The 18,847-nt window shown below is 36.5% G+C and overlaps 1 protein-coding gene across 2 annotated transcripts in view; it reads left to right on the top strand.

Moving 5' to 3' along the window:
* The window catches only part of LOC120536670, a 60,339-nt gene that overhangs the window by 17,614 nt on the left and 23,878 nt on the right, over positions 1-18,847 (top strand). For both annotated transcript variants that reach the window (XM_039765104.1, XM_039765105.1), the window contains exons 2-5: positions 1,446-1,787; positions 10,651-10,941; positions 12,502-12,777; positions 17,980-18,069. In XM_039765104.1, coding sequence (XP_039621038.1) covers positions 1,446-1,787; positions 10,651-10,941; positions 12,502-12,777; positions 17,980-18,069 — 999 coding nt within the window. The remainder of the gene's footprint in view (positions 1-1,445; positions 1,788-10,650; positions 10,942-12,501; positions 12,778-17,979; positions 18,070-18,847) is intronic.

An 18,847-nucleotide genomic window follows, 5' to 3' on the forward strand; every position in this document is an offset into this window, starting at 1 on the left:
GGAAGACCATCGTGAATTGAGTTAACGTTAAATAGCGATCTTGTAGACCTGATACCAAATATTGCCGTTTGGTGTTACTCAAAAGCCTACGTTCACGAGTTATTATTATTATATATTTTTTCAATCGTACTATTGATGGCGGTCGGTTTCATTTCATGAGACGATTTGTTCAATTGACTTGTCTCTGATTACTCGTAAATAAGTTCCTAATTCTTAAGCAATTGGTGAAAGGTAATTTTTCCAAATACATCTTTAAGGCTTTAAATTTATTTTAATACAAAGACAGTTTTCTTAAGCTTTCTAATGTGTACTGTAATAAAATTTAATTGATTGCTTTGTGTTGTATTATCAGCTTCAAATGTTTATGGCTTCGGAGAATTTGCAAACACCGCTAGTACTAAATATCGTAGGTATAAAAAGATCTGTCAAAATACGTTTTGTTATAAAAGTCCCCTGCCGCCTATTGAATTATTTTATACAAAAAGTTGAAAATATTGAGGGAAAACGGCCGCTGCAAAGAAACAATGTTATTGCTTACAAAACATAAAAACTATTTGGTAGATTTATTTATTTAATGTCCTCTATGAGTCCGTGATTCCAGTGCTTTCAGAACTTGTTAAATGAAAGTGAGATGTGTTCATTAAAGCATGGTAGTGAAGTAGATCAGTTACTGCACGACTATAGAAATTGCTATGTAAAGGTTACTGGGTGACTTTGCGTAATTGTCCACTAGATTCATTAAGAGAGAAATTCTCAGTAGGTGGATAACGTGGTGTTCTAGTGAATGGGGCATGTTTAGCCAGAACTGAAAAATATTGGAGATTCATTGTGAAGTCATTAGTTGCACTAAATGAAATAGTAAAGATGCAACAAGGAAAACAATGTTTATTTTTTACAGCTCCTGACTGTATGTTTCTATCTCTAAGCTTTACAGCTAGAGAGCTGTACTGCATTTGGAGTACAGACATTGTAATCGGCACTATAAACGTACAAAAATGGACAAAAAAAAGAAATGGTATACTGGATTTGTAAATTGATTTGCAATCTGACATTTACTGATAACATAAATACTGCTGTCTGTTTACAAATACTGTATGTATTTTTTTGTTTTGAAAAATACTCTTTTGCATCAGTTATATTAAGGTTTCATAATGTGTGCAATGTAGACAAAGTACAATTTTTGGCACATCTAATCATATACAAAGATTTCGGCTGTGCCAAGAGAACAATTGTAAAATCTTATGCCAGCTTTCAAATAACATAATACCGCTGGAGTGCTTGACTCAGTTTTACAGGCTTGAAATTTATTTAACAAAATTATTCAACAAAAAGTTGAGTAACACTACTAGTTCATATTCCCCGTAATGCTTACTTTTGGTCTGCTTCTTTTCTAAACACTGTTTTGTTAGATGTCACCTATTTTGCTTTTCTGTCTTTGTTTTTAGGTACATCAGCCAAATTTGATTTCAGTACTCCACAATCAGTGGTAACCACGCATGTTCACAACAAAGTTTTTCTGCCTTGTTACTTTACTGTGGCAAAGAAGGAAAATAATCTGACGTTTGTTATTGTGACCTGGAAGCACAGAAATGTGAAACTGGCAGAATACAAGGAAGGGGAAGTGAAAACCACCATCAACAGGGCAGAACTTTTGAAAAGTGAGCTGCACGAAGGAAATGCTTCACTCATCCTCACAGATGTTACTATGGCAGACGAAGGGGTATATGAGTGTGAGGTGGCAGAGGCTCCAAGTGAGGGGAAGGGTAAAATACAGCTTAATGTTATAGGTAAGAGGAGAAGTCCATCTCTATTCTTATGTGTTGAAAGGAGAACTATTTTGCTTTGAAATATTGAATGTATGGTGTTGGCATCTGTAGTTTAAGTCTAAAACATACTTCGTTTGTCTGTGTGAGATTTTTAGAATTTGCCAGGGTTTTTCTCTGAAATCGTGAAAGGTTTTAGGGAAGGGTTAATTGACAACTTTAAACTAATCCTTTATGAGTGAGACTGCCCAATCAGACTGGTGCCCCGCTCCATTAATTACTGGCTCGTCTTACACATTATATATACTTCCTGAATATTCTCCAGCTCCCTCAGACTCTGACTTGATTAGAAAACTGATATGTTTAAGGAGTAAGCCAGCAAACATTTCCTAATCCAATATTTAGCATACGTTTTATTTGTCTTAAGAGCGATTAAAATGATGAACAGCTGAATTTTATTTAAGAGATTAAATTGTGGTTAATATCAGTTAAAGTGTACAGTGGATTTTTTAGAACATAAGAGCACTCTGGATGGGAACAGGCCATTCAGCCCAACAAAGCTCGCCAGTCCTATCCACTTATTTCCTCCAAGAAAACATCAAGTCGAGTTTTGAACGTCCCTATGGTTAACTGCTTATTGAAGTTTTAAAAGCAACAATGTGCAAAAACAACATTTGGCAGGTTTGTCTTTTAATAACACTAAAAGATAATCATGAGAAAAGTTACTATCACAGCTAACAGTAACTTCCACCTCACCTACAAAATGTGCCCTTTTGAAAAAGTGAAAAAACTAATTGTCCTTGCGAACCTAGAAAGGAAATAGATCCAGGACACCCATTCCTACTGCAATAAAATATAGGTAGTAAGAGGGATAAAGAGCCATGTCCAAATGGATCCACAGAAGTTGCACCAAAAGCACATTATTCTTTCATGTCTGAACCATTGATCGATGCTACTGATCATTCAAGAGGAATAATGTTGGAAAAACAAGCTTGCGAAGATGTAAATGAGAAAGACTCGCAAGATTTCCGGTGAGAGGCTAGAGATGATTTAGCAGTTATTGTGCCTAAAAAAATAGCTAGAAGAAAGAGAAAGAGGTAAAAGGAAAATATGAGGATGGAAGTAATGATACTGTAAAAGAATGTCAACAGAAAATTAACAGACATCCAGAAAGCCAAGACTGGAGACACTTCCAGAACATATGCAAGAACGGACAGGGATCCATTAACACACCTACGTCAATACACTTTTCAATAATTCTAATCTTCAAAAAATTGGCCAAGTAAAGATTTCTAGGAGGGAAATTGTTGTGGGAAAGTCCTGCTGCACAATGGCATTTGAAGATACTGTATTCTGTTGAAGAGACTGATTAGTTTGAAATAACATCATGAATACAGAGTTAAATAACTAACTAAATTATGTTTAAGTAGTACTGTACATCTCTTAGTAACATTCAGCATTTATGGACAGAGGTCTGATTTCCAATGAAATTAGGCAGATTTCAGATTAGAAAGTGCATCCTCAAAGAAAAAAACAACTAATTACTTGATGTAAGTTCCTTCCCCACCATGTCACAGCTTGCTTTCTGTAACATTTTTCTCTGCATAAGGATAGTCTTATAACTATTAATAATACCTTTCTTTGAAGGAATAATGTTTCATTACATTATCATTTTTTTTTAAACTTCTGTTATTTTCATGTCATAGTGGCATTTTCCGTCTTCATGCATGCTGTATTGCTGAGTCCTACCAAAAGCTTTCACCCCTTTTAAATTTAGTAAAGAATCTCTTTCCTTCATGCTGTTAAGTCCCTCCCTGGGGTGAGATCAGCCACATGGGTTCCCTTTCTCCATTCACTTCTGCCTGCAGAAGCCTCAGTTATGAGATGTGAAGTGCCTTCAGATCTTGGTTTATTATGTCCATCGGTTTTTTATTCTACCTGCCATGACTCCGATATCTATATACTTTTGCCTTCATAATCATTTTGACAGTCATTTTCCACTTTACTTTGAACATGACCTGACCACCTAATATGTGCCACATGCTTGCTTTTCTGTAATACATGCAACCCCAATGATTTTCCCTCAGTGACTCTTAGAATCCATCTAAGCAGCCTCAAGTTCTTTCCATAAGTGCCTCCTCTTTTTTGTTCCCTCAATCTATGTTTCTGCTGCATTTGTCAACACAGGTCTAATCATTGTTTTATATCACTGTTCTTTAACTGTAATTGGTATTTTCTTATTACACTGAACTTCAGTCAGATCTTTCCATTTCTGCTAAGAAGCATTATTCCTTTGCCTCACACCCATCTCACACCCTCCTTTAGCACTAAACACCAGTCTCAGATATTTAGCTGCTTCCACATGTTTCAGGGTATTTCCTCTGCAGTTAGAACATTAGAACACTAGAACACTCTAGATGAGAACAGGCCATTCAGCCCAACAAAGCTCGCCAGTCCTATCCACTTGTTTCCTCCAAGAAAACATCAAGTCGAGTTTTGAAAGTCCCTAATGTCTTACTGTCTACCACACTACTTGGTAGCTTATTCCAAGTGTCTATCATTCTTTGTGTAAAGAAAAACTTCCTAATGTTTGTGCGAAATTTACCCTTAACAAGTTTCCAACTGTGTCCCTGTGTTCTTGATGAACTCATTTTAAAATACAAGTCTTGATCCACTGTACTAATTCCCTTCATAATTTTAAACACTTCAATCATGTCACCTCTTAATCTTCTTTTGTTTAAACTGTAAAGGCTCAGCTCTTTTAATCTTTCCTCATAATTCAACCCCTGTAGTCCTGGAATCAGCCTAGTCGCACTTCTCTGGACCTTTTCTAGTGCTGCTATGTCCTTTTTGTAGCCTGGAGACCAAAACTGCTCACAGTACTCAAGATGAGGCCTCACCAGTGCATTATAAAGGTTGAGCAGAACCTCCTTGGACTTGTACTCCACACATCGTACTATATAACCTAACATTCTGTTAGCCTTCTTAATGGCTTCTGAACACTGTTGAGAAGTTGATAGCTTAGAGTCCACTATGACTCCTAAATCCTTCTCATAAGGTATACTCTCGATTTTCCGACCGCCCATTGTGTATTCAAACCTAATATTTTTACTTCCTATGTGTAATACTTTATATTTACTGACATTAAATTTCATTTGCCACAAATCTGCCCCAGCCTGTATGCTATCCAAGTCCTTCTGTAATGATGTAACGGATTCCAAATTATCTGCTAATCCACCTATCTTGGTATCATCTGCAAACTTAACCAGCTTGTTACTTATATTCCTATCTAAATCATTTATATATATATATATTTAAAATAGCAGCGGCCCTAGCACTGACCCCTGTGGAACACCACTCTTAACATCGGCCAGTTCTGATGAGGTTCCTCACACCATCACCCTCTGCTTCCTGTGTCTGAGCCAATTCTGCACCCATCTAAAAACATCACCCTGAACTCCCACTTCTTTTAACTTGATTCCCAACCTCTCATGTGGCACCTTATCAAATGCTTTCTGAAAGTCCAGATAAATAATATCATAAGCTCCACTTTGATCGTATCCTTTTGTTGCCTCCTCATAGAATTCCAACATGTTAGTAAAACACGACCTCCCTCTTCTGATCCCATGCTGACTGTTCAGAATAACTCCTGTCTTTGCCATGTGTTGATCAATCTTATCCTTAATAATTCCTTCCATTAATTTTCTTGTGATGCTTGTTAAGCTTACTGGCCTATAGTTGCTTGGATCAGCCCTGTCACCCTTTTTATATAATGGGATAATATTTGCCATTTTCCAGTCCTTCGGAATCTCTCCAGTGCACAGTGACTTCCTAAAAAGATATGTTATGGGTTTATATATGTACTCACTAGCCTCCTTAAGAACACGAAGATAAATATTATCTGGTCCTGGGGCCTCATGTATAACGCCGTGCGTAGAACTCGCACTATAACATGGCGTAAGCACAAAAGCCGAAATGTGCTTACGCACAGAAAAATCCAGATGCAGGAATCTGTGCGTACTCCAACTTCCACGTTCTTTCGTTACATAAATCCCGATCAGCGTGAAAACTAACGCTCGTGCACGCGCATTTTGTAACACCCCAAATCCTCCCAGAATTACGCCTATTTGAATATGCAAATCAATATAAATCGACCTTAAGCGCAGCCTTCTGTGAAAAGACAATGGGAAAAGCACGGGGAAAATATAAGAATTTTTAGCGAATACCAAGTGGAGGCAATGGAAAAACATACTATTTGTTCAAATAAACCGTGGTATAATCAACAAAATGAAGTTGATCGAGTGACATAGCGTGTTGGAGAAACCTGAAAGCTCACATTCACAAAATCGCACAGTGCCGGAAATAAAAAGTCACATATCAAAGTTGCTGTGAAAAGAAGAGTTGTAAGCCCACTGTCTGAGTGTCATATGAAAGCTTATTAGGGTACAGAGAAAAAAGGCACACAGTGGGGAAAAAGCACGAAATGTCAACTTTAATCTCGAATTTTCCACTTTAATCACGTAGTTTATTTTTCATTTAGTAGAACATTATAAACTTCATCTTAAAATCGTTTAATTAACCAGTTTCTCAAAATTACATCGTAATTAAAGTAGCACGTTAAATGCTTTGTTTTGTATTTGATCTTCTACTCGTATGTGATCTATGTGTGTGAATCACTACTTGCTTCTTAAACTGGCTCTCTTCCTCCAACTGGACACAGAGTCCATTACATTTGTGATATTACAGCTCTCTGAATAACTAAAATACTGAGATGTATACGTGATGTCATTTTCATGATGATAGGAGCTAAAGCACATTATTAAACATGTGTTTCATGAGCCTCGTGCTCATGACAAGCATTTATCTTTTGTCGAAATTTGTCGCTGCGTTTTTAGCTGTGTTGTTATTTTCTCTTTCTGTTTTATATTCAATATATATTGGAGTAGCCGTCACTGCAGTCCTTGCTTTTCTTTCCCCAAGTAACCGATCGCCATACAATCAGCTCTGTAATAGACGTTAAGCCATCTGTAAGCTTAGCGCCGATTCTTCAAAACGTTTAAAGAACATTGAAATATCTTCGTAGTACATGTTTAATTATTCTATCCTTCACGACACTCCCAGTGAAGAATATAGATTATTTAAATGAAGTTAAAGTTTTATGTGTATAATTTAACAAACATATTTTGCTGCATTTCACCTTAAAAATGATATCGTCATCATATGTAAATACGCGCTTTATAAAGTGGCTCAGGTTGTGAGATATTATAACTGTAGTGTAAGTTTACAGTGGGGTGATTGTACTTATAAGTCCTAACAGTTCTACAAGGAGCAATTGATTGAGTGCATTTAAAGTTCTTGGGATTAAACTGTTTCTGAACCGCGAGGTCCGTACAGGAAAGGCTTTAAAACATTTTGCAGTGGCTGAGGTAGCGTGTCCTTAAAGCTGTATACCGATAATTCTCTTTCCGATCAGCTGCTGCTGTGATTCACACTCAGATACAGTGATATAAATACTCCGAGTCGTGCAGTGAGAGTAATATGGAAAAAGATGATCCGCTGTGGCAACTCCTAACGGGAGGAGCTGAAAGAAGAAGAAGAAGAAGAAGAAGTGAGAGTAACAACGCTAAAGCAGTTATGGTATTTGGAATACTATGGCTGTTCCCTGGACCATTATATTGTTACGAGTTAATTACAATCAGATGCATTACACTAATAAACAATATGCGGTTAGTTTCAGTGTATTTATAAAGCCGCGTCAGGAAAATAAAGAGTAACCACACAGGAACAGTAGCACTGCTTTGATGCTGGGTGCCGCCAGTCTGCAAAACCGAGCGGAGAACTTGCGTACGACAAGACATGAGGTACCGTGGAAAAGTGCGTGGCTTTACGCCAAGTGTAGGTTTTATACATCGCGATTTGAACGTGGAAAAGTTCTTACGCAACATTTCTTTGCGTACGCACCGTTTATACATGAGGCCCCAGATGCAGGAATCTGTGCGTACTCCAACTTCCACGTCCTTCCGTTACATAAATCCCGATCAGCGTGAAAACTAACGCCGTGCACGCAAGATTTTGTAACGCCCCAAATCCTCCCAGAATTACGCCTATTTGAATATGCCAATCAATATAAATCGCCCTTAAGCGCAGCCTTCTGTGAAAAGACAATGGGAAAAGCACGGGGGGAAACATAAGAATTTCAGCGAATACCAAGTGGAGGCAAAGGAAAAACATACTATTTGTTCAAATAAACCGTGGTATAATCAACAAAAGGAAGTTGATCGAGTGACATAGCGTGTTGGAGAAACTTGAAAGCTCACATTCACAAAATCGCACAGTGCCGGAAATAAAAAAGAAGTCACATATCAAAGTTGCCGTGAAAAGAAGAGTTGTAAGCCCACTGTCTTAGTGTCATGTGAAAGCTTATTAGGGTACAGAGAAAAAAGGCACACAGTGAGGAAAAAGCACGAAATGTCAACTTCAATCTCGACATTTCCACTTTAATCACGTAGTTTATTTTGTCATTTAGTAGAACATTATAAACTTCATCTTAAAATCGTTTAATTAACCAGTTTCTCAAATCACATCGTAATTAAAGTAGCACGTTAAATGCTTTGTTTTGTATTTGATCTTCTACTCGTATGTGATCTATGTGTGTGAATCACTACTTGCTTCTTAAACTGGCTCTCTTCCTCCAACTGGACACAGAGTCCATTACATTTGTGATATTACAGCTCTCTGAATAACTAAAATACTGAGATGTATACATGATGTCATTTTCATGATGATAGGAGCTAAAGCACGTTATTAAACATGTGTTTCATGAGCCTCGTGCTCATGACAAGCATTTATCTTTTGTCGAAATTTGTCGCTGCGTTTTTAGCTGTGTTGTTATTTTCTCTTTCTGTTTTATATTCAATATATATTGGCGGCGCCCAAGAGTCCTTGCTTTTCTTTCCCCAAGTAACCGATCGCCATAAAATCAGCTCTGTAATAGACGCGTTAAGCCATCTGTAAGCTTAGCGCCGATTCTTCAAAACGTTTAAAGAACATTGAAATATCTTCGTAGTACATGTTTAATTATTCTATCCTTCACGACACTCCCAGTGAAGAATATAGATTATTTAAATGAAGTTAAAGTTTTATGTGTATAATTTAACAAACATATTTTGCTGCATTTCACCTTTAAAATGATATCGTCATCATATGTAAATACGCGCTTTATAAAGTGGCTCAGGTTGTGAGATATTATAACTGAAGTGCAAGTTTACAGTGGGGTGATTGTACTTATAAGTACAAACAGTTCAACAAGGAGCAATTGATTGAGTGCATTTAAAGTTCTTGGGATTAAACTGTTTCTGAACCGCGAGGTCTGTACAGGAAAGGCTTTAAAACGTTTTGCCGTGGCTGAGGTAGCGTGTGCCTGATGCTGTATACCGATAATTCTCTTTCCGATCAGCTGTTGCTGTGATTCACACTCAGATACAGTGATATAAATACTCCGAGTCGTGCAGTGAGAGTAATATGGAAAAAGATGATCCGCTGTGGCAACTCCTAACGGGAGGAGCTGGAAGAAGAAGAAGAAGAAGTGAGAGTAACAACGCTAAAGCAGTTATGGTATTTGGAATACTATGGCTGTTCCCTGGACCATTATATTGTTACGAGTTAATTACAATCAGATGCATTACACTAATAAACAATATGCGGTTAGTTTCTGTGTATTTATAAAGCCGCGTCATGAAAATAATGAGTAATCACACAAGAACAGTAGCACTGCTTTGACGCTGGGTGCCGCCAGTTTGCAAAACCGAGCGGAGAACTTGCGTACGACAAGGCATGAGGTACCGTGGAAAAGTGCGTGGATTTACGCCAAGTGTAGGTTTTATACATCGCGATTTGAACGTGGAAAAGTTCTTACGCAACATTTCTGTGCGTACGCACCGTTTATACGTTGAGGCCCCTGGTGATTTGTTTGATTTCATCTTATTTAATCTGAGCAGCACTTCTCCCTCTACAATTTCCTAATCCCTCAGTACCTCCTTAGTAGTCCCTATTACCTCTGGGAGGTTATCCACTTACTCACTTGTAAACACCTCAGAAAAATGTAAGTTTAGGGTATCTGCTATTTCATTGTCTGTATCTTTTAATGCCCCTTTACTATTCCTGATGAACTTGACCTCCTCCTTAACTGTTCTTTTACTACTAAAATACTGAAAGAATCTCTTGGGGTCTTCTTTCGCCTTATCTGCTATATTCCTCTCAAACTGTCTTTTAGCCTCTCTGATATCCTTCTTAATGGTTGCCCTCATGTTCTCATACGCGCTACGATTCTCTTTGCAGTCATTAGTCTTATATGCCTTATACAGCAGTTTTTTCCTTTGCAACTTCTTTTTTAAATCTTTATTAATCCATCGTGGAGTTTTTTTTAGTTTCCTATTAATTCCAAATTTAGGTATGTATCTGTCCTGCATTACATGTAAAACATTTTTAAACCTGTTCCACTGCTCCTCGACTGTCTCCACATTTAAAAGCTTATCCCAGTCTATCCTACTTAGACTTTGTTGCATCTGCTCAAAATTAGCCCTACCAAAGTTCAACTTAACAATTTTAGTCTTTGCATCTGCACTCTTACAAAATATTGAGAATTGTATTACATTATGGTCACGTGACTCTAGTGGTTCAATCACCTCTACACCCTCAATTCTATCCTGATTATTACAGAATACTAAATCCAGACAGGCTTCACCCCGTGTTGGTGCTTTAACATGCTGTGTTCTAAATTGGTGATTGTTAATTGCTCATCTGTTATTGAGCACACCATTATTTCAGACTTGCTGACCTTTATTTTCTAATACCTTTTGCCATTCTCACAAAACGTTTTCTTTTCCAGTACCTCCTAAAGTTTTCTTGAAGCACCGTCTGCTGCTTATAAATCAGACAAGTACATTGGAGTGCCGAGCAGAAGATTTCTACCCTAGCAACATATCTATTGTGTGGATGAGAGGCTCTAATCCTCTTCCTGCTCAGAAACCACCACAAATTTACAACCATCCAAATGGTACCTTCAGCGCAGTGAGCGAGTACACCTACACCCCTACTAGTGAGGACATTGACGTGCCCTTTTACTGCCAGGTGAAGTTTGCACTAGAAGAGCTGATGAATGAAACTTTCAAGGTCTGCAGTAAGTGACATTTCCTATTTTAACTGAGCAGAGAATTTGTGGTCTTTTTTCCAGGTTGTACAGGAAAGTGAAGCTTCATTTAAGTGCAAAAAATTAGTGTGTATACTTTAAATATGGTGAAACTTAAGATGAGACATTTATAATTGTTTAAATAACTAAACATAAAACCAATTATACTGTGATCTTTTTCCAAAACAGGTTTCATACTATGTATGGAAAAAAGTAAATTTCATAAGCAGGTTATTAGAATACAATGCTTATTGAATACATCATAATATTGATTACCTTGCAGAAAGCTATTAAATGTATAAATTAGACACATTTGCCCATTGATTTATCATTAACGCTCATGCAAACTCCCCTCATGTTGTCCATTCTATGATTAAGTGTTTGGGAAGACAAAGGATTTCTTAACTATAGTTTTAATCCTACTGATCAAAACGTAGTAGCCTAGTCGTTCAATATTTTTTTTGTTCTGTTTAGGTGAAAAATATTGTTGTTGTGATTGGGTTCACATTTAGTTCCTTTCCTGTTTAGGTAAGAATATGATCCAACATAGGAGCAATCTAACTATATAAAATACTGTGCATTATGGGTGAATTGTACATGCTGTGGTAGTCATGCTAAGCAGTCTTCTGTCTGTATTTGGGAATTTCATTCACAGCATAATGAGTTGAGGTTTAAAACGGAGCATTAAAAAATAAAGATACTAATAAAAACATTTCTAGGTTCAAATGAAACACAGCATACAAATGCTTGCACCAGTCAATTCAAGCAACCTAAGCATCTGATCAGACTCACTGCTTCTCTCATATGTGTTATCAGACAACAGTTGTGAATTCACTTGTGATAATGTTGCTAAAAACATATACACAGGTTGCAAGAATTGAACATCAGTGCTCCATGAGATGGACAAGTAAGCCCCCTAATCTTACACTATGAAAGTGATGCGTGCATATGGGGAGACCTGTCAATGCACACTCTCACTTTGACATATGTAGCAATTGTTAATCACAATCCAAAATGAGTATTATTAACAAATCTATTCAAGAGTTAATGCAGTAGACATGTTGCATTCATATGGAAAAATCATATATTTAAATGAAACTTGCTTGCTTATGTCTACTGTCATAAATCTGAAGAACATGCCTTCAGCAGAGCTGGCTTTCTTTTTTACACCTGTTATTTTAAATATGTCCTTTTCTTGCCGTACATAGTAGCTGATAATTTTCAAGAAGATTTCCATTTGTTCGATAATAAGCGTTTTGCTCACAAAGATGTGTTTGGTAAATAAACCAGGTAACTGGGAGAAAAATGCAGCCATATGCAAACAGAAGTGTTTCTAACCCTCCATGATATTTTTTGCATATGCATTGATTGAATGCTGTGAGTAAAGGGATTTTTAATGCAGTTAGCTGTCTACAGTTGCCAGTATGTCTGTTAACAGCTGAACTGCTAATTTGCTGTTGAATTCTCAACCTTCTGATCCTAAATGAAGACCTTATCCACAAAACCAACAGTTACAAACCTCAAATACCCCTTTGTTTTCTTTTTCCACAGATCCAGTTTTTGAATGGTCACCCAGAACTCCACATGGGAACACAGGGATGAATGTCACTTGTAAGCTTTATGGCTGTCAATTTTCTAAAGTCCGTATTAGCGTGAATAAAGACGGCAAACATATGGGAGAAAAGTACTGCATGGACGTAGAAGAGTGTGTGACTAAAGTGGAAATCCTGCCCTCCACAGCAAAGGTCAAGGAAGTAAACTTTTCATGTGAGGCTAAAGTGGATGACTTTCAGACAATTGTGATCAACTTCACACCTGTATTTCAAGGCAAGATATAGATTTGGGTTATATCTTTTGATTGTCAGTTTTCCTTGAACATTATGTTTGATTAACTGAGTTGAACAGGCAACAGCTTTTTACAGATATGAAGTTTGTTTGATAAGATTTTTTGTTTTGTTGTTTTAATGCATGTCATGGTCCCCAGATTTTTTTTTAAGACATAGTTGTGAATGGAATTCACTTGTACTTTTTCTTTAATTCATGTCCATAAACTTGACTACCTACATTAATTATTTACTATGCATGTCATACTCAACATAAATCCACACAATACTTTATAATTTATAACAATTTCTTTTTTGCTGTGTGTCCATGTTCTTTCTAGCCATCCACCAGCTGATATGCTCATTATTAACATAAGCACTTTGTGACAAAGGAGGGACCATCAACAGATAGTTAAGTTATCTCTCTATTATAAAAAAAAATCCTGGAGAGAAACACTAGGGATACGAGACGTGATCTTCACGTTAAGGTCATGGAAGACACTTAAAAGACCCGCGAGATGAAAGAGAATGACCATGGAGCGTCTCGCAGGGACCTTAATAATGAGACATTGTGCCAAGAGATTGACCCAGGACCGTCTTGCGATGATGTAGAATATTAGATTCTTGCAAGACACGCCCTACTTACAATCAATATCAAATAAGACCACGAGCATCAAAACACTCCGTCGTGTAAACTATGGCTTTGACCACATACAGATCCAGGGCTCTCAGCGCATAAAAAGCATATAAGGACAATACGTTACAAATGAACCGTTGACGACTAAGCGAAGAAGAAAGCAGCGCGGAGAAAAGAGACTCAAAAGCGTTGGGAGAGAAAAAAAGAAAAAATAATCTAGGTGCAAAATCAGAAAATAAGGAAAATAATTATCAGCCCATAACAAGTGGAACTGAAACAAAGCAAGTCCAATCGGGCTCAGAATTAAATGACAGAGTAAAAGGCAAAGTAGAACTTTATAAAGACGTTCACAAATGTTGGCGCTATAGACATACAGAGCAGGTTAGAGATTATGAAAGCAGTGGAATTCGAAAGGCTCAAAAAAAAAACGGCGCAATACAAATGCAGAGAAAGTTAAAGAATATGAAAGTAGGAAAATTAGAAAGTATAAAAAAAAAAAGAAAGTAAAGATCGCAGTAGCGCAAACAAACGGAAATTATTACTCGAAAAAGGGAAAATAATCACCACGGACCAGGTGTCATTGAAACAAAAGCAGGACAAAGCGAGGTCAGAAATAAAAGACAGAGTAGAAAACAAAGTAAAACATCTTAAAGAGGTTAAAAACAAGGGGGCCAAACACATCCAGAGCATATTAGAGATAATGAAAGCTGGAATTCAAAAGACTCAAAAAAAAAACGTAGGCGCGAAACACATGTAGAGCAAGGTACAGAATATGAAGGCAGAAAAAAACAACAGTGTCAAAAAAGAAAGTAAACATTGCATTAGCACAAACAAAGAGAAATTATTACTCGGAGAAATAACGAAAAGGCGAATAGAGATCGAATATATGGACACAGGTGATATGTCAGAAGTATGTAAATATTGTAAGGCTTCGAAGTTTAAGTCAGGGACTTTCAAAAACGTGTTTTAACTCACATGCATTTATTGGTTACTTTGCAAAAAAAATTATTAACTGCTGATGATAAAGATCGTTTTGTCTGTGCTGGAATTCCAAACAGAGAAACCTATCCTGAATTATGGTGCAAAGTCATTAAACACGTCTCTTTGACCTCATTTAAAAGATTCAGCATATTGGGACTTGAAAGATTCTAAATATTGTTGTTATAGAAGTTCTGAAATAAAAGTGAAACTAATGAAATAGCAACAATGCAAAGAAAAAAAAATCTTAAAAGTGTGTATCCATAAAACCAAACACGGGGGTTGGCGAGCGAAGCCCCCTAGTATTAAAAAAAAATCAAAATAGGTCGTTTCTATTTCAGGGAATTTTTGAGGCTTTAATTTCACTGTAGTTTTCCTTTCATTCAGATTTTAGATTTTTTAAATTTTATTAATAACCCAGACACCCCCTCAATCATTAAGTACAAGACAGAAAGCTGTGCTGTACATGAGATATTTCTGCTTCAGATCACTGTTACACTGGGCTATTTGAGTCTTTAATGAACCTTGTTTTAGAATACAGTATTTAAATTCCTTCTTTGTATGATTATTTTATGAATGTTGGTTACTGACAAAGAGATAGTGAAGTCCAAATCAGAGATAAAAAGAAAAATTTGTGTAGAATGTTGTGTTACAAAGATTGTGCAGATTAACCACTCTACCTGGCTAAACAAGAATTAATCCTGATTTGGTACAAGTAGAGTATCCTTGATCCAAAATGTAAAAATTTGAATCTTTTTGAACATCTACATTACGCCATCTGTGTTCACCTTTTTTTTTTTTTGTTTTAACCGCTGACTGGATGTGAACAACGCGTGCAGGTTCCAAAAGGAAGATATTCAGGGGTTTGGGAGCTTGGGAGGGTTACAGAGCTGGTGTTCCACTTGAAGCATCGAGCGCCACAAAGCTAGGCGACACGATTGATGACCGGGCTTAGGGTCCATTTCGAAGTTGTGTGCACCCCAAAGTACCAAGTACTCTGTTGACAATCAGAGCAAGGGTGTTGATGGTCCCCCATGAAGTGTAGTGATATGGTGCAGATGCTGTGCGACAGTTTTATGCTGCATTGGGAACTGGGAAGATGGGATTTTCCGAGTTCTGAGTAGGAATTTTCAACTGGAATGCTCCGACAAGTCGAATTTCCTACTTTCAAAGTCAGGAAAGTCTTACCAACCCTGACTTCAAAATCCAAGACGCCTGCACATATGCACCATGCATGAACAAAGTTACATCTGTAGTTATGCTATTTATTAGCACTTCTGTCTACTTGTTAAATCACTTGTACACATAATACTGTCCAACGTCTGTATGCAGATATGTTGCTACAGTGAATGTGCAAAATACCAAATAATGCATTGTCTGTATTCCTAAACAGCAAGCATAACAAAGGTTTTCCTAGAGGCATTTAGATTGGGTTTTTCAGATATTTTAGTGGATTGTAGGCAACATGGGTGATGTCATTCCAGGATCCAACTTCCAAAGAAAATGAACTGCAGCATTAATATGCTACTCCATGATTCAATACAATAACACATTCATGGTAGTTCAAAAGATCGATCTATCTATCTATCTATCTATCTATCTATCTATCTATCTATCTATCTATCTATCTATCTATCTATCTATCTATCTATCTATTATATAGTGCCATTCCTATCTATCTATCTATCTATCTATCTATCTATCTATCTATCTATCTATCTATCTATCTATCTGGTGTCTCTGCTTAATAAATGGTGTCCTTAAGATATCTTACTGTGTATACAAATACCCCATTCCAAAATCTGAAAATATCCAAAATACTCCTCCTCCTGGCATTTTGCATTAGGGATGATTTTTTTTTAATAAAGACAGCTGCTGCCATATAAAGTAATAATGATATTAACCCGTTTGTGTACCTAGAACTTTTTAAAATTCTTCTACTTTCCTTTTGCTTTCTATGTGCAATCCTCTCCCTGTTATGTGTTTTGCAGTATACACATCATTTTTGAGATACAGATACAGGCAAACAATGTGAAAAAACCTGAAGGTGAAGTATTTTGAAAGCATGGAATTCAAAAGAAAATATAGAACACTAGGGAGCCTTGCCCCCTGCTCGCTTCGCTCGCCAATCCCCAGGCAGGCGCTACATGCTAGCCACTTTGTGGTTCTGCCACTCACGTATGGGGATGCGGATGTATAATTTAAACAGATTGTTTTTTTCATGGGAATTGTTAAATATGCATAATAGAACTATTTTGCATTAACATGAGTAATTAACCATATTAAAAGATAGTGAAACATAATTTACTTTCAAAATATTAAGTTTTATGTTGCGTTAGAGTTATTCGTTGCGTTATACGATTTTGTTCTGTTTGGCTTTGAAATTAGCATGCAAATACTTTTTAAACTTACACTTACTGTAAAACTTCAGTAAAAACTATTTTTTTAATTAAATTTTCGTCAATATCGCATTAAATTTTGATTCTGTGTTTGGACTTGCATCGTGATAATGCAACATATAACTGCCCGTGAATGAATATCGTTTCTTTCTCTCTAATAAATAAACTGACTTTTTCGAATGTTTGTCTCTGTGATTTGTTAATTGTCTTTGCAAAAGCTATTCTAATGGGGAACTGTTAACGTTTTAATATGAATGGCATATCAAGATCTCCTTTGGTGTCTAATGTTATCCCCTGAAGATGTACTACATCACCTTTCTTGCATACATCCTTCTTTCAACAGAAATTCGGGCGGTGGAAGACCGTACGATGTTAACGGTTGTAGATATTCTTCGTGATATTATAAATTGACGTTTTCATCTTCTGCATGATCACCACCAACTGTTTCAGCATAGTCTATTGAAATGCATTTAAAAAATCTGCCGTGTAACCAAAAACGATTTTGACGTTAATTCGTTTGACTTCATCGTTTCTCAGTGCTAGGATTGCCCGTGTACTCATTTCTTCTGTTGATAACCCTTTGGGATGAAATTCTTCAATAAGATTTGGACATAATACATCTTCTTTTATTGGGAACTTAAAGTGAGGAAAACAAAAATTTATAAGAACTAAAAGAGCAGGAACTGTGTCTGACAAAAACATTCAGAGAGGACCGTGTGCATGCTTAAATATGGTTGAGAGGAGGGCGGGACTTGAAAAAATCTCATGGCAAAAGTTTCATCTCTCGTCTGGTGGGACTTGAAAAAATCTCTTGGAAATAGTCTTCTCTCATCTCAAGATTTCCTTTTATAATAGAGAGATATTTAAGCAGTAGTAAGTAAAAGTTACCAACATTCCTATGTCACTGTTAATTTCAAATGGTAAAGATCTGTTGGTATATCCATTAGTTCAATTGTATATGTATGTTGCGAACATAGCGTATTCTTTTAAAGTTTTTGATTACTTATGCTAATCATAACTCCTTAAATTTATTTATGTTTATTAAAAAAGGGAAAAGGTGAAAAGGAGGATTCAGACTTCAAAATCTAATTTTTGAAGTCATTTGCTTCAGATTCAGCAGTAATTGTGATTGTAACTGCAGTGAGGTCTATTACAAAAGAAATTCACTTTGTAATGTGTATTTTTCTGATAGATGAACCCAGTTGTTGGAATGAAATTGTCTGGATTTGTTTGTCTTTGTTGCTGCTGGCATGTGCTATATGTTTGGGAATATGCATAAAAAGTAAGTTAGAATTTTTTTTCAGATTTTATTTTTAATTTGTTTGCTTCTCAAACATCTACCTGTAAATGAAGTGTTTATTGCTACAGTTGTATTTTTGCTGTGTAAACAAAATGAATTTAAATACAAGTTAATATCATGATCTAATAGTGTACACTTTCAGTGGTGCCAAGTAAACCAAAGGGTATTGCAAATTAGTTTTTTTATTCTATAAAAAGAAGAGCCTAGAACTCATCTCTCTCTCTCTCTCTCTCTCTCCCCTTGATGTTGATCTTTCTTGTTCTCTACAGAGATGTTCCCTGTAATGTCTTTCCAACTCTATACTTGTTAAGTCAGTGGCTCGGCATCCCTTTAAATTAAACCTCGAGGTCATCTTTGGCCGATATCTTGGATAATTCATTTCTAAGAGCTTATCAGATGTTTACATTCCTAGCAAACATTGTGAACCTTTCAATGAAGGTTAAACTGCACTTTTTAGTCTGGTTTGGAGAAAAAAGTTTCAGGCTAAATGAATGTTGTGTGTTTATTTCATGTTTGTAAATTAATTCCATCCTGGCTATATAGACAAGCACATTATATTAATATTATTTAAACTGTTGAAGCTACATACAGTATGCCATCACCACTCCCTTCCAATAAAAGCTGCCATCAAAAATACAAATAATAGCTTGTTAAAGTCTTATTGTTGACAAACGTATTTCTGATTGAGAGAGAATACACAGAGGAGAACCTTTATGTGTGTGTGATTTATTTTATTTTTTATCCTTCTGATGTGCATATA

The sequence above is a fragment of the Polypterus senegalus genome, chromosome 10 (assembly GCF_016835505.1).
Source record: "Polypterus senegalus isolate Bchr_013 chromosome 10, ASM1683550v1, whole genome shotgun sequence".
Classification (NCBI taxonomy): domain Eukaryota; kingdom Metazoa; phylum Chordata; class Cladistia; order Polypteriformes; family Polypteridae; genus Polypterus; species Polypterus senegalus.